This window comes from Plectropomus leopardus, chromosome 20 (assembly GCF_008729295.1).
Source record: "Plectropomus leopardus isolate mb chromosome 20, YSFRI_Pleo_2.0, whole genome shotgun sequence".
Taxonomy (NCBI): Eukaryota; Metazoa; Chordata; class Actinopteri; order Perciformes; family Serranidae; genus Plectropomus; species Plectropomus leopardus.
Genome location: NC_056482.1, coordinates 19,580,120 through 19,592,615, shown reverse-complemented (window position 1 = coordinate 19,592,615; position 12,496 = coordinate 19,580,120). Strand labels below are relative to the sequence as shown.

Below are 12,496 nucleotides of genomic sequence, written 5' to 3'. Positions count from 1 at the left end.
TCCCTAATTAGCTCTTCGTCCCTTGTCTTTGGACTTTCTACTTCATGAGAAAGTGTATGGGTCCTTCCCCCGCTGCAACTCTCCCTATACTCTGTGACAATTAGAAACAAAATCTCACATACTCTGATGACTATAATACCACTGCTTGTGGAAATGTACTAAAATTTAGAGGTCTGTTTGCAGGCTTGGTTCTCATCCTTTCACACTGTGCAGCCACACTGTTTCAGCTTAATGAACATGTCTCACCACAGCAACTGAAACAAGCAACTCCTAACTGCAGCCTGTCTTAGAGCTTTTTTGGAAAGTGCACTGACGGGAGTATTATCAGCCATCACACAACTGTCTTGGGCTATTTTGGCTCGCTTATTAGTGTGGCAGACATGTTTGAAATGCTGCTTTTATACGGCGTAATACAGTCTTGCATAACACAAGCTGAAACAGAACATTTTATTAGAGCGTATTTTTAACCTGGGTGCCACAAGGTCTTACTACATGATGTGAAGACTTTTCACTGATCTACCTCAGAGACTCAAAATTAAGGGAGCTGCTGTGGCGCACTTCACTTTGTATTAAGTAAAGCCATGCCACAGAGAAGTGCCCTGGCTGTCACTAGTGTAGTTTCCCATTGATGCAAATACATGATGAGATGATGCAGAAAGGCATCATGTTTTAATCATACTGGTTTGGTAATTGATGTCAGCGTGGTGCTATGATAATAAAATAGATAACATCAATACCGTACTATGGTGGAAAAGACCAAGGACGTAAGCTGTAACCTAATTCAACCTGTAATAATGAACAGCCAGCTTGTGGGTAGAAGACAGCAGAGGATTTCAAACGCTGTCCTTGATAACAAGTGAAAAAATAAAGAGAATATCTTGAAAAAGGCTTGGCAGCCTTTGTATCCCAGTAGGCTGTACCTGTCAGTAAAGAAATTTTGAGTTGATTTGTAAAAGCCTTACTGAGAGTGTTGTGAATTAATATCTCACCTCTGTGTAACAGAATTGGAGTGAGGAATGTGAGTAAATTGGCAGAAACTGGCAGACAGGCGGCAATTTTACTGGTATATGGCCAGTGAAATTATGTTAAAAGAAAAAACACTAACAAAACCGACCTGAGAACATTTTCAGTTCAGACAAGGTGAAGGGTTGAGAGAAATTTCTTGATTTTACATCCAGTTTTAATTGAATGTGGTAAACTGCCACCTCAAAGGCGCTAAAAAACACCAACAAGCACAAAGCAACTGTTTTTATTCGTGAAGGCAGGACAGGTACAGCATTTTCAAGTGATTACCAGAATACTTACACATCATCACATCATCATTGAAGACATTGAAACTGAAAATGGATGCAAAAAAGGCACAAATTGGTGAATAAAAAAAATAAAATAAATCACTCCAACACCGGAAAATTAAGTATTTGATGTTCAAAATTTTCTGGTGGAGGACCTCTAAACTCCCTATTTCATATGTCGGTGAAAGCACCTCAAGTTTACATCCAAGACACTTTTCTTATATTTCACACTCCCTCTGTAAGGTCAGAGATGTGACATGAGGACACAAACAGACAGAGAAGAAAATAAGCCTCAGAGTAGCAGAGCAGAAGTGAGATGACAAAGTAAGGTTCATTTAAGTTTGCGTCTCGGGAGGTTTTAAAGGTTAATTTTCCAGAGGGTTGCTTTAAAATGTCAATCTCGAAAAATTCCCAGGAGATGTGAGATTTTTCGTAGTGCTATGGTTACATCTGTCAACACAATGAATTTGGGAGAGTGACTATGGATCAGTCCCAGTCCATCTGTTCTGCTCTCCAGTCATCCATCAAAAACATCCCAAATGCCACTGATCAAATTGTCGTAAAACTTAAAGGGATAGTTGGAATTTTTTGAAGTGGGGTTGTTTGAGGTACTTATCCACTTGCGGTGCATTACATACAGGCGGTCAGTGCACCCCAGAATTTGCAGAGGCAAGCAGAAGTACCAAGACGGCTAGGCGATGTATTGCTGTGGATGGATCAGTGACAAAACATATTTTAGCCACCTAAAAAATTAGTTTAAGTGTAATCTTTATTTAGAATATTCAACAAACAGCCCTTTCCAACAGTCACTCTCTTGAAGTCCACCAGACTCCATTGTCAAAAAATGTAAGTTTGCTTTACTGAACATGGGAACTGCCGGTCTACCACTACTTTGATCAGTGGCTTGTTTGTGTTACTGTGTGACTTTGGTGGATCTGAACACCAAAGTACAATAACATGCACAATAAAATAGATTTGCCTTACTTACCAGTCAAAATACAACAGTAGTCTATTGAGAGGTTGGTCAGAAGCCAAAAATATTTGGAACCACTGGTTTCAAACAAGCTCAACAAACTCTTGAAGGGTGGCTCATTTATTTATTTATTCTAATTTTTGAGGTTTTCATATTATTCTGTAGCTTTCCAGTAATGTTCCTTGTGTAATGAAATCAATGTAGTGTCTGCATGATGACGTTGCTGCATATACTAAACTTGTGTCTCATCAATCTCATGCTTTGAGTTTGGAGAAGCAGACAGGAGTAATTTATTACCATAGATTCCACAGTAATTCAGTTCTGAAAGTCACACAATAACACAAACTAAATGACCAAGGCAGCAGTAGACCAGCAGCTCCCATGTTCAGCGAGGTTTTAGTTCAGTTTCCCATTGGAAGGGGCTTTCTGAGAGCAAGGTAAAAATGTGATCTAAATAAAGTGTGCACTGAATAACCTGAATTTTTTTTGGGTGTGACTTTTTTGGTGGATAAAATATATTTGTGCTGCTCCTGTCCTGTCAGTTCTGAGTGCTCATTAACCCATCACTGCACTTCAGATAACACACACAAAAATGATGACCCCTTTTTGCTCCATCTGCTACTTGCATTGAACTTTCATTATATCTACTTGGTGTGTGTTTACAGGGCTGACCCTCAGAGACTGGATGCATTCATCATGGACAAAGCTCTGCTGGACTATGAGGTCTCCATAGATGCAGACTGTAAAACACTAACAGTCGGGAAACCCTTTGCTATAGAAGGTAACACACAGCTTGTTATAACAGAAATGATTTGCTTATTTTGGACACAAAGAAGTATTTAATATATTTTCCATCTTGTAGTTGATTTGTTGAATAATCAATAAGGGTATTGGTTGATTAAGAAAGTGTTAAAAATAAATTTGTAATTTCTGGAAAACAGTCTGATTTTTGGCATCACAACAGTATTCATAAACGTGTTTTAATTTTTAAATTATCAGTAGATTTGAACAGATCTTTCTGCAGGACTGCAGATTAATTGACCATGAACATTGCGAAACAGCCCTAGATTTAACAATATCAATCACTCAACATTTGCACAGCAGTTAATCTTCTTGCTTTCAACAGCTTAGATTCTCTACTGTCTACTGTTAATCTCTGGTCCATTTAGCAAGCTTCTTCCTCCCACTGTGAAAATGTTCCCATGGTGGTTGCTTCCATTACAGGCCACCACAGCCCCAGATTCCAGTGTTGTTGTTAATTACTTAATGCACCCTTAAGCCTTCAGGATACAATACAAATCAACCAGTGTCCTTCCGACCACGGCAAGGTACTTCTGTAATTGGCTATTGCTGGATTTGTCACACTTTCCTGGCATGCTAAGACATTCTGAGATTTACTTACAATGTTAAGTACCTGTTTTGTTGAATGACAATGCTTCTTTCTGATAAGCAATGGTAAAAAATTGCCAAGTCTCCCTTGTGTCTGGTCAGCTTTTTTCTTTATTCCTGAGCAAAGCTGTAAACTCGGGAAAGAATATAATGACTGCACACAGAGGTGGAGTTAAAAAGATTTTGCTGTATGTGACAGAGGAATAACTACATGGTGTGTTTGTGTGTCCATTGGCAGGCTATGGCATTGGCCTCCCTCAGAACTCTCCTCTCACCTCCAACATCTCCGAGCTTGTTAGTCAGTACAAGTCAGATGGCTTCATGGACATGCTGCATGACAAGTGGTACAAGGTTGTGCCCTGCGGGAAGCGCAGCTTCGCTGTCACTGAGGTAGGAGCAGAACCACCTGCTGCAAACAACAGCTGCTATTGTATTGTTATGTTGGAGGAGATATTTAGATGGATGTTGAGTTTTGACATATCACATCTTCTATCACCAAATATAAAGATATGTTTCAGTTGGTATTACAGGTTTTGAGTTCTTTCCAAATATTAAACCCAGTTTAAAGCTGCACTATTTAATATGTTTGTATTAACAATGAATCAAACGTCCATTAATAATGTGAATAGGGTCACCCATAACCATACTCTGTATAAAAATACTGGACATATCAACTGTGAAGTCACCCATTGGTTCATAGACTCACATTTTGAAGCCTGGAGTTTGGCATTTTGGCTGGTGCAATCTTGGATTTCTGGAGCTAGAAGTGACCAAATTGCCACCTTGGAATTATATGGTTCTGACATTTTTGTCAAAATTGAGTTATTCATATATTCTTATTCTGTGGCAGCTTATTAAATTTATCATTTCAGGGGGGGGGGGGTTGTTTTGTTTTTTTAAGTAACATATATTTTTAGACTTTTATTTAGAAAACCAAAAGGTTCATATCATTTATGCTATTTGTGTTATGGCGCAGCTCCAGAAGGGAAAGGGAAGCAACGCAAAAAAAAAGTTATTTCTTTAACCAAGACAATAAGAATTACTGTATGCAACAAAAGATGAGGCAAAACTAACAGAAAGGGCTCATAGGTGCTGTGAAAAATCAAAGAAACAATCATCACAAAAACAAGGCTCTTAAAAAGCAGAGCTATTAAGGTTATCTAATGAAAACAATTGTGGAAATAAAATTCTGTTTATCTTAAAGTGCATGGCAAACAAAAATACATTAAACCTAGTGAACTGAACCAAAAAACTAACCTTGTGAGTGCAATGCATTAAGTATTAAATGAAGTACATATTAAAAAGTAATACCTAAGACCAATCCCAACTACCAATCTAGTGCCTCAGAGAGCACAACACATCATTTACAAGTAGGCTACTTCTCATAGTATCAACAAACTATGTCTTAAAGGGCAGACTCAGGATGCATGCTGGCAGTCTGAATGCTTCAGGCTGCCCCGGTAGTCTGGCTGGTCAGGCGTTTACGGTGTCAGTGAGCCTCCACTGCACCCAGCTGATCGGTGGAAACAAGATTGAACACAGTGCTCCTGGCAGAATCTCCCCATCAAAGATCCACACCTTTTGAGAAGGAACCAATCCAGGGCAGGCGCTAAACAATGTGGAATGCGAAACTTTGAAGCTCTGTATCTCAAAGCCCCTCAGAACTCAGAACATTATAATTTTAATGTGGTGAAATTTGGACAAGAGGTTGGAGCTGTGGAGGATCAAGGGGTGGATCTGACTCATAGGCTGTAGCTACGCCTTGCAGACAGCCTGTCACTCAAAGCAGTCTTTCTCTTAATTATGCATAACTTTAAGCCTCATCAAAATTTAAACGGGTGAGTTATATAAAAAATCCCCCCCCCGTACAGTTGTGATGAATGTTGAAATTAGGTGTTGAGACCAGAACTGTTTTTGTGCCAGACATGTAACATTTTTTTTTTTTTCTGCTGTAAAGTTGGGCATTTTAATGTTGGGGTCTATGGGGATTGACACACTTTTAGAGCTATTCTCAGGTGGCCATTAGAGGAACGGCAGCCTTTTGGCACTTTTGAACTGGCTTCACTTTTTAGCCCTGGAGGTTGCTGCTTGAAAAGGACCACCCATTTCTGCAGTTTCACTCAGCTAAAAGGGAATTTTAGCATCTTCCAGCTCATTATTTTGGTTTTCCAGCCTGCAACCTTTGATGTTAATTAGTCTATATGAGTTGTTGGAGACCATATAGAGAGTTGCAACTGGACGTACAGTACTTGTAAGATGGCCATAATGGATGGCCATAATATGTAAATAGACAACTGTTTGTGGACATGTTTCCCACAACTTCATAAGAAACTAACACATCACTTTTGTAATTTGATGAAGATGTACATATAGCAATGCAAAGGGAATTTAGGACATTACATATATATATATATATACACATAAATACATAAAAGTGGTAAAAAATAAGTAGCACCATATAGAAAAAGGCTATAATTTGTCTTAAAGAAACTATTCCATTTTGCATAGTAGTTTTCCTGTCACTTAAGTAACTGAAAGTTATATTGTCCTTACCAAGAACTCTTCTCTTAATTTCACAAATTTTCTGGCTTGCTGAATCCTTTCCCTGCACTGCCTCCACAGCCCTCATGCGCCGTAATTGCTCCTTACTAATTCAGACTCCGGCCCCTGACCCTCCAGCTGCTAACCGAGCTGTGTCCCCATAACTTCATTCCTAAACAGCCCAGACCCCACAGTCCATCCTGCTCTGCTATTACTGAGCACTTAGCTCTCTTAGCAGCCTGGCCATCTCCCCACCCAGCTGTGACTCTGGAATCCCCAAAAGTGGCTCGTAGCTCAGTGCTGATGCACACTCCCTATCATCAAGCATAAATTAAAAAACTCACTTTTCAAAGAGAAATTGTGTCCCCTCTCTGCCCCGTCTTCTTCCTATATTTGTGCTTTTTCTTTTTAATTATTTATTTTTTCTGAGCTTCTGTGCGTCACTTCTGTGTGCAAAGGTGTGCAATGGTTGCTCCTTATGATGCCTAATTAAGAAGCACTCATGGTGTGTGCCTTTGAGTGACAGCATCACCTAAACACCTAATACATACATGTAAACCACCGTCTTTTGAGTCTGCTATGAGTAGCAGAAGTAGTACACTGCAGTGCAACAGATTCAGTGACGCTGAAGTGAACCATTTTCCACTGTGTAACAGCTAGACGTGTTGCAGATGCTATCTACAGCTGCAGACATTTAAATTGCTCCAGGTACATTTCATTTTTGCAGCATCATGCCTCCACCTGTCTGTGCTGACAGCAGAGAAAGCTGCTTGACCGGTATTTTTGCTTAGTTTTTATGTCATTTAATTTTACAGCTTACAGTGTCAGGTGCCGTGCAGACATCACAGTATAATGACTAAGTGCACACTTTCAGTTCTTATAAAGTTGTATTGTAAGTTAAATAGAGTATGTGTCATTAAATTGTATCTACATAAATTGAGTTGCACGTTTTGCAGTGCAAAACATAGGTAAAAAAATAGGTAAAAATGCACAATAACATGAGCCCAAATTATTATTAGCAATGATAAATCTGCCTATTCATAAAAAAAATCCATGTTATTTTACAGTACATAACACTGAATCACAACAGGCTGTTTTACACCATCAGTTTTTTTTCTTCTTGTGGGTGGCACCCTAGGTGGCCCTCTGTGTCGCCTATAGAAAGACCTGTCACTGATGTTTTGGCATAGTTACAGTGGGCTGTGGAAATGAACACTGGACAAAATCAGAGGGAAATTCATGGGGATATAAGAAATATGAATTACTGACAAGGCTGGCTCACTTTAGTCCTGCTCAGCATATTTTTTTTTTTTTTTAGCAATCTTTTATTCCGATGAATGACTTCTACACCACGAGCAGCAGCAGCAAGCCGGGGATTCTGAAAAGATGAAAAATCTGATGGATTGGCTTCAGCAATGGCAGCCAAACACACTGGCACCTGTCCAGCTCTCTGTCACCCAAAGGAAGTTGATCCTATTCAAAGTAATAAAATCAATGCCAATAAATGACATATTATTCAATTACCTAACATTAAGAGGGCCAAACTTAACATTACAGAGAAATAAATTGTGATCAACGGGATGAAGATTATTATTGAAGTCATTCATAGGTTTTTGCAGCAAATTTATGCAACTAATCAATGAATGAACCAAAGAATGTATAAAAAAAAACACTGGAGTTGTGAATTATAAGATCACTATGAAAAATGATTATTCTATGTGATTGCTTGCAGTAAAAGGGGGAGGAAGTGTATGCTGCCAAAACTAGAATATGGAATATGTGCTTAAATGTGCTGATTCAAGGAACACCCAGAACTGTGGAGAGCATTTGAGAGGGCCGATACACAATAACTTACACTGCTTTATGCACACTGGAGCTAAGTATTAGATAAGATTCATGTCATGTTTCCTCAGTAAGCTTGTCTTTCTGTTATAGTGAAAATACCACTGTGATTGTAATTCTCTAAGTTGAATATGTCTTTCCCAGCAGTCAGATGTGACTACTGTCTATGTATATTACCCGACTTCCCAGGAATCATCGGCTCCCACTCTGCAAAATTTCATTACAGCCAGCTTGCCGAGTCACAATACTGCAATGACGAGTTTAATCCATCATGTATTTTTTTTTCCCAGCAGCATGACTTATAAGGCAATCATTGCAGCTGCTGCTGTATCACAAGCTGTTCCATACTCAGCAGTAAAAAGATTCATACGACAATGTACATCTAAGGTAACTGCAACAGGCGCTCAGTTAAGAAAAGTGTGATCACAATAAAAGATGGTCTCATTTACAGACTCGTTTCTGAGACATTTTCTCAAAAGTGATACATTTTAAGCAGATTTAGTGCCAATCAAGATGTGAAGGGGAAACAATCATAATCTCAGTGAGACGTGTGAGATCCCAGAGAGAGATGATCTGAGGGGTTTTCTCAGGAGAAGGATTCACTTATTTTGTTAAGTGAGTTGGTGTTGTTTGTATTTAATTGTTGCAACTTTTATATTTCTAGGCTGCTGTCTTGGCCAGGCTTCCCTTGAAAAAGAGGTCACTGTATCTCAACGGGACCGACCTGGTTAAATAAAGGTTAAATAAAAATAAAATAAAAATTTTAAGGAAAATCTGAAAATGTTAAAGGTTTCACAGCAATTTAAAGGTAAAGTGAGTAGAATTTGGGGGGATATATAATTGCTTAAATGGCAAATAATACAAGTTTGTTTCCTTTAGTGTATAATCTCCTGGAAAAAAAATTCTTGTAATGTGAAGCTGCTTTATTCTGCTTTATTACCGCTTTAAATAACCATGTCCATTTGTTTTGGAAAAAAAAGCGATTTCAGATAATTTGGCTCCTGGTAAAACCCTGAATAGTCCCCCCACTCAATAGTCAAGAAATTATAACCAGGAAAGGTTTCAACTGGTTGCAATCTGCAATCCTCACTGCTAGATGCCCCTAAATCTCACACACTGCTCCTTTAAAAAAAATTCATGCTTTATTTTCCAGGATAAGTAGCTGAGGATAGGTGATATCTTGTTTTAGATTGTCCAATTCTCTGCAAAAGAAACACTGAATTCAGTACTGTGCACAGGCTTTGCAGTTTACCGACTTTGTAATGCTGTTACTTATTCACTTATCAGTTTTTTTGTTTGCTTCTGATAGGAGTGAAAACGGAGTTGAAAGCAAACCTGAGCAATAGTCTCCTCGCACTCATTTTTTTTGTACAAAGCTTTCACAACTGCAGCTGCAGTGATTACGGTGTTAGAAAGTCAAGTTAAGGAAAGAAAAAAAAATACATGATGCATTACATTTGTCAATGCAGCGTTTTGTCTATGTGAGCTGTTTTTAATGGAATTTTGAAAAGAATGGGAGCTGATGACTTCTGGGAGGTCGGCCAAACTCTCTGTAATAGAGACAGTGCACTGTAGGAACTTCTGACTACATCAACGGGTTAGCACATTTCATTGGACTAAATAGCAAAGAAAAACACAATTACACTAGTGTTATCATTAAAGTGTTTGCTGGAGAAACAATTTCCATACACTGACCAAAAGCTCCTGCCACGCCTATGACTAAAAACATCTGTTTATATAAGATAAGGATACCCAAACACATGCAGGTTTAGTATTGTTCCTAGTTAATTTTAAAACAACACAAAGATAAAAGACAGAGCACAAAATATAGAAGACCGTAGATTGCATATCAACATAACATGAGAAAAAATGTGACAAAAGTTAAATTTAGGGGATCTATTAGTAGAAATTGAGTGTAATATTCATAACTATGTTTGCAGTAATTTCTAATCAACGAAAAAATAAGAATCATGTTTTCGTTACCTTGGAAAAAGCCCCTTAATATCAGCCTCTTCTCATTTCCTAGTCATCAAATACCGATGCTTTGTCACGCCCCTCAGCATGTGATACTAAGGCCAAAGGCACCCTTTGGCGTCTCTGAGTCACACAAGACTTTCAACTTACACCAATGTAAATGCATCCGCTGCAATATTTGACACTCAGAGCAACTCACAGAGTATAAAGAACAACAAAGTCATCGTAGACTGCTGTCCCATGTGAAACAAAGTCATTGCTCTTTTAATGTAATGCTATGTAAGTTGCATTCATCTGTCATGTACCTATCTTACTTGACTGATGTATTAACATCAAGTTGCGTTCTTATTTCAATCTTAGATATAATATTTTTTTAACTAAGTTGTTTTGTTGGCAAAAGTAGTCTTGACTGTTTGATGTTAGTTATGTGTTACACAATGTTTCACTCAGGAGACAGCTGTGCATCACATACAGATGCTAAAGGGAATGTCTCATAGAGATGCCAAAGGATGCCTTTGGTGTCAACATCACACGCTGATGGGAGAGAGAAAGTGCTTGTATGTGATGACTTGAGAGTGTCAGTACAGTATTTGACAACACTGGATGAGAACTTGTTGTCCATATCTTCATACAGTCTTCTTCTACGGAGCCTGCCATGTTTCTACAGTAGCACAGCACGGACAAACCAAGGACTGTCTCTAGATAGGGATGATTGCCTTTTTGGGTTACCTGAAGGCCACCATAGGTTCTCTAAACACAGAGTGGGTGGAGGTGTATTCAGTTGGTTGCAATTTGCAACCCCACCCCTAGATGCCACCAAATCCTACACAGTGCTCCTTTAATGAGAATTACATTCAGTGTCATTAAGGCAGTGAATCCACTGAGCTGAATATCTTTTGGTTATCAACAAAACGACATTTGAGGGCGTCATCTTTTTCTTTTTTAATTTTTCACCTTTTTCTGACATTTTCTTGAACAGACAACTAATTGATTAATCGAGAAAATAAACAGATTAAACAACAATAAAAATAATCCTTAGTTGCAGCCTCATTGATAAATAATTAAAGAAACATGTTGAGGTTCTAAGGTGTTTTGTTATGTGACTATTTTACCATCGTGCAGCTCAACTTGTGGGATTTTTTATCATGGACTTTCAGGGTAGAATTTTTTCAGAAGCTGTAGACGTGCATCCCTGATCTCTTCTTCTATGCACTCTTTCTTTTTTCTTCCCATCCCTCCACTTTCTTCCCTTCTCCAGACGCTGCAGATGGGCATAAAGCATTTCTCCGGTCTGTTTGTGATGCTCTGTGTGGGCGTGGCCTTATCTCTGCTGACCACAATAGCAGAACACATTGTGTACAAGCTGGTGATCCCGAGGGTCAAGGAGCCACGCTTCAAATACTGGCTGCACACGAGCCAGGTACTGAACACACACACAAATACACACACTTACAACACAGTATAGCAGTGTTTCAGTCATTTGAAGTTGAAGAGCCAAAATACAACCACCAGGAGAGGTATGCTGATTATTTACGTACAAAAGTAGCCATAATAGAATGTCAAAAAAATAATCCATTGCAAGTATGTGTCTCTGTATTTTAATTTTGGAAGTATCTGCAGCAATGTATACAAAGTAGTGCACTTCACATGTATTTAGACAATGACGTATTTTGTTGACCTCCCTTTCTACATGCAAAACACACACGGCCTAAAGTTCCCAATAAACATCAGAAAAATCACAGAGAAACAGACAAAAGTTTATACAGTAAACATGTGACAGCTAATGTGTTCCTTGTTTTCCAGAGATTACATCGGGCCCTCAACTCAGTCTTCAATGATGACAAACTGCCGACTGTTACCAAGCCTGAAAAGAGGTACTGTCCCCGTTCAATCAAATAAATCCAGCAGACAAGCCCATTGCTTTAATATAGTAATGATTAATGTAATTTTTTTCTTTTAAATTAAATTTATTTGAAAGAAATCCCATCTCTAAAGGAGTGAACTGAATATGAACTGAGCCCAGCTATGTTTTAATCATTTATGACCCATTTAGTTCATTTTGTTTGGACTTGCGACTTTAGTTAATTAATACTCTTGTCACACAAGAATACATTAGAAATAGGCTTGCCAATGATGAAATGCAGGTCCAAAATGTAAGTAATGCTGACAGAACAATAGCTGGTTTTGAGTGATATTTCAGAAAATCAGCAAAAAAATAAAAAATAAAAAGCGAATGAATGCATGTTAATTTTGTATGGTTACACCAATATTAATAGGTTCATTGAGATAAACAGTCGGTGGTGTTAAGTCTCCCGTTAGGTGCCTTTAAATGATTAAATGACTGCAGAAGAGAGCGCAACAAGAGATAATCATGGATGTACTAAGAGCAGTGGATGCAGCATTAAAGGCAGAGCCCTGCCTATTTATAAAAGTTGCTTTGTAACGCATGAAATCAAAATGGAAGTAGATGATTGGCTCTACATCC

The 12,496-nt window shown here is 38.5% G+C and overlaps 1 protein-coding gene across 1 annotated transcript in view; it reads left to right on the top strand.

Annotated features, from left to right (window-relative positions):
• The window catches only part of grin3a (glutamate receptor, ionotropic, N-methyl-D-aspartate 3A), a 51,848-nt gene that overhangs the window by 30,944 nt on the left and 8,408 nt on the right, over positions 1-12,496 (top strand). Inside the window, 4 exon segments of the mRNA XM_042509602.1 lie at positions 2,931-3,046; positions 3,893-4,044; positions 11,270-11,431; positions 11,815-11,885. Of these exon segments, the coding sequence (XP_042365536.1) occupies positions 2,931-3,046; positions 3,893-4,044; positions 11,270-11,431; positions 11,815-11,885 (501 nt within the window).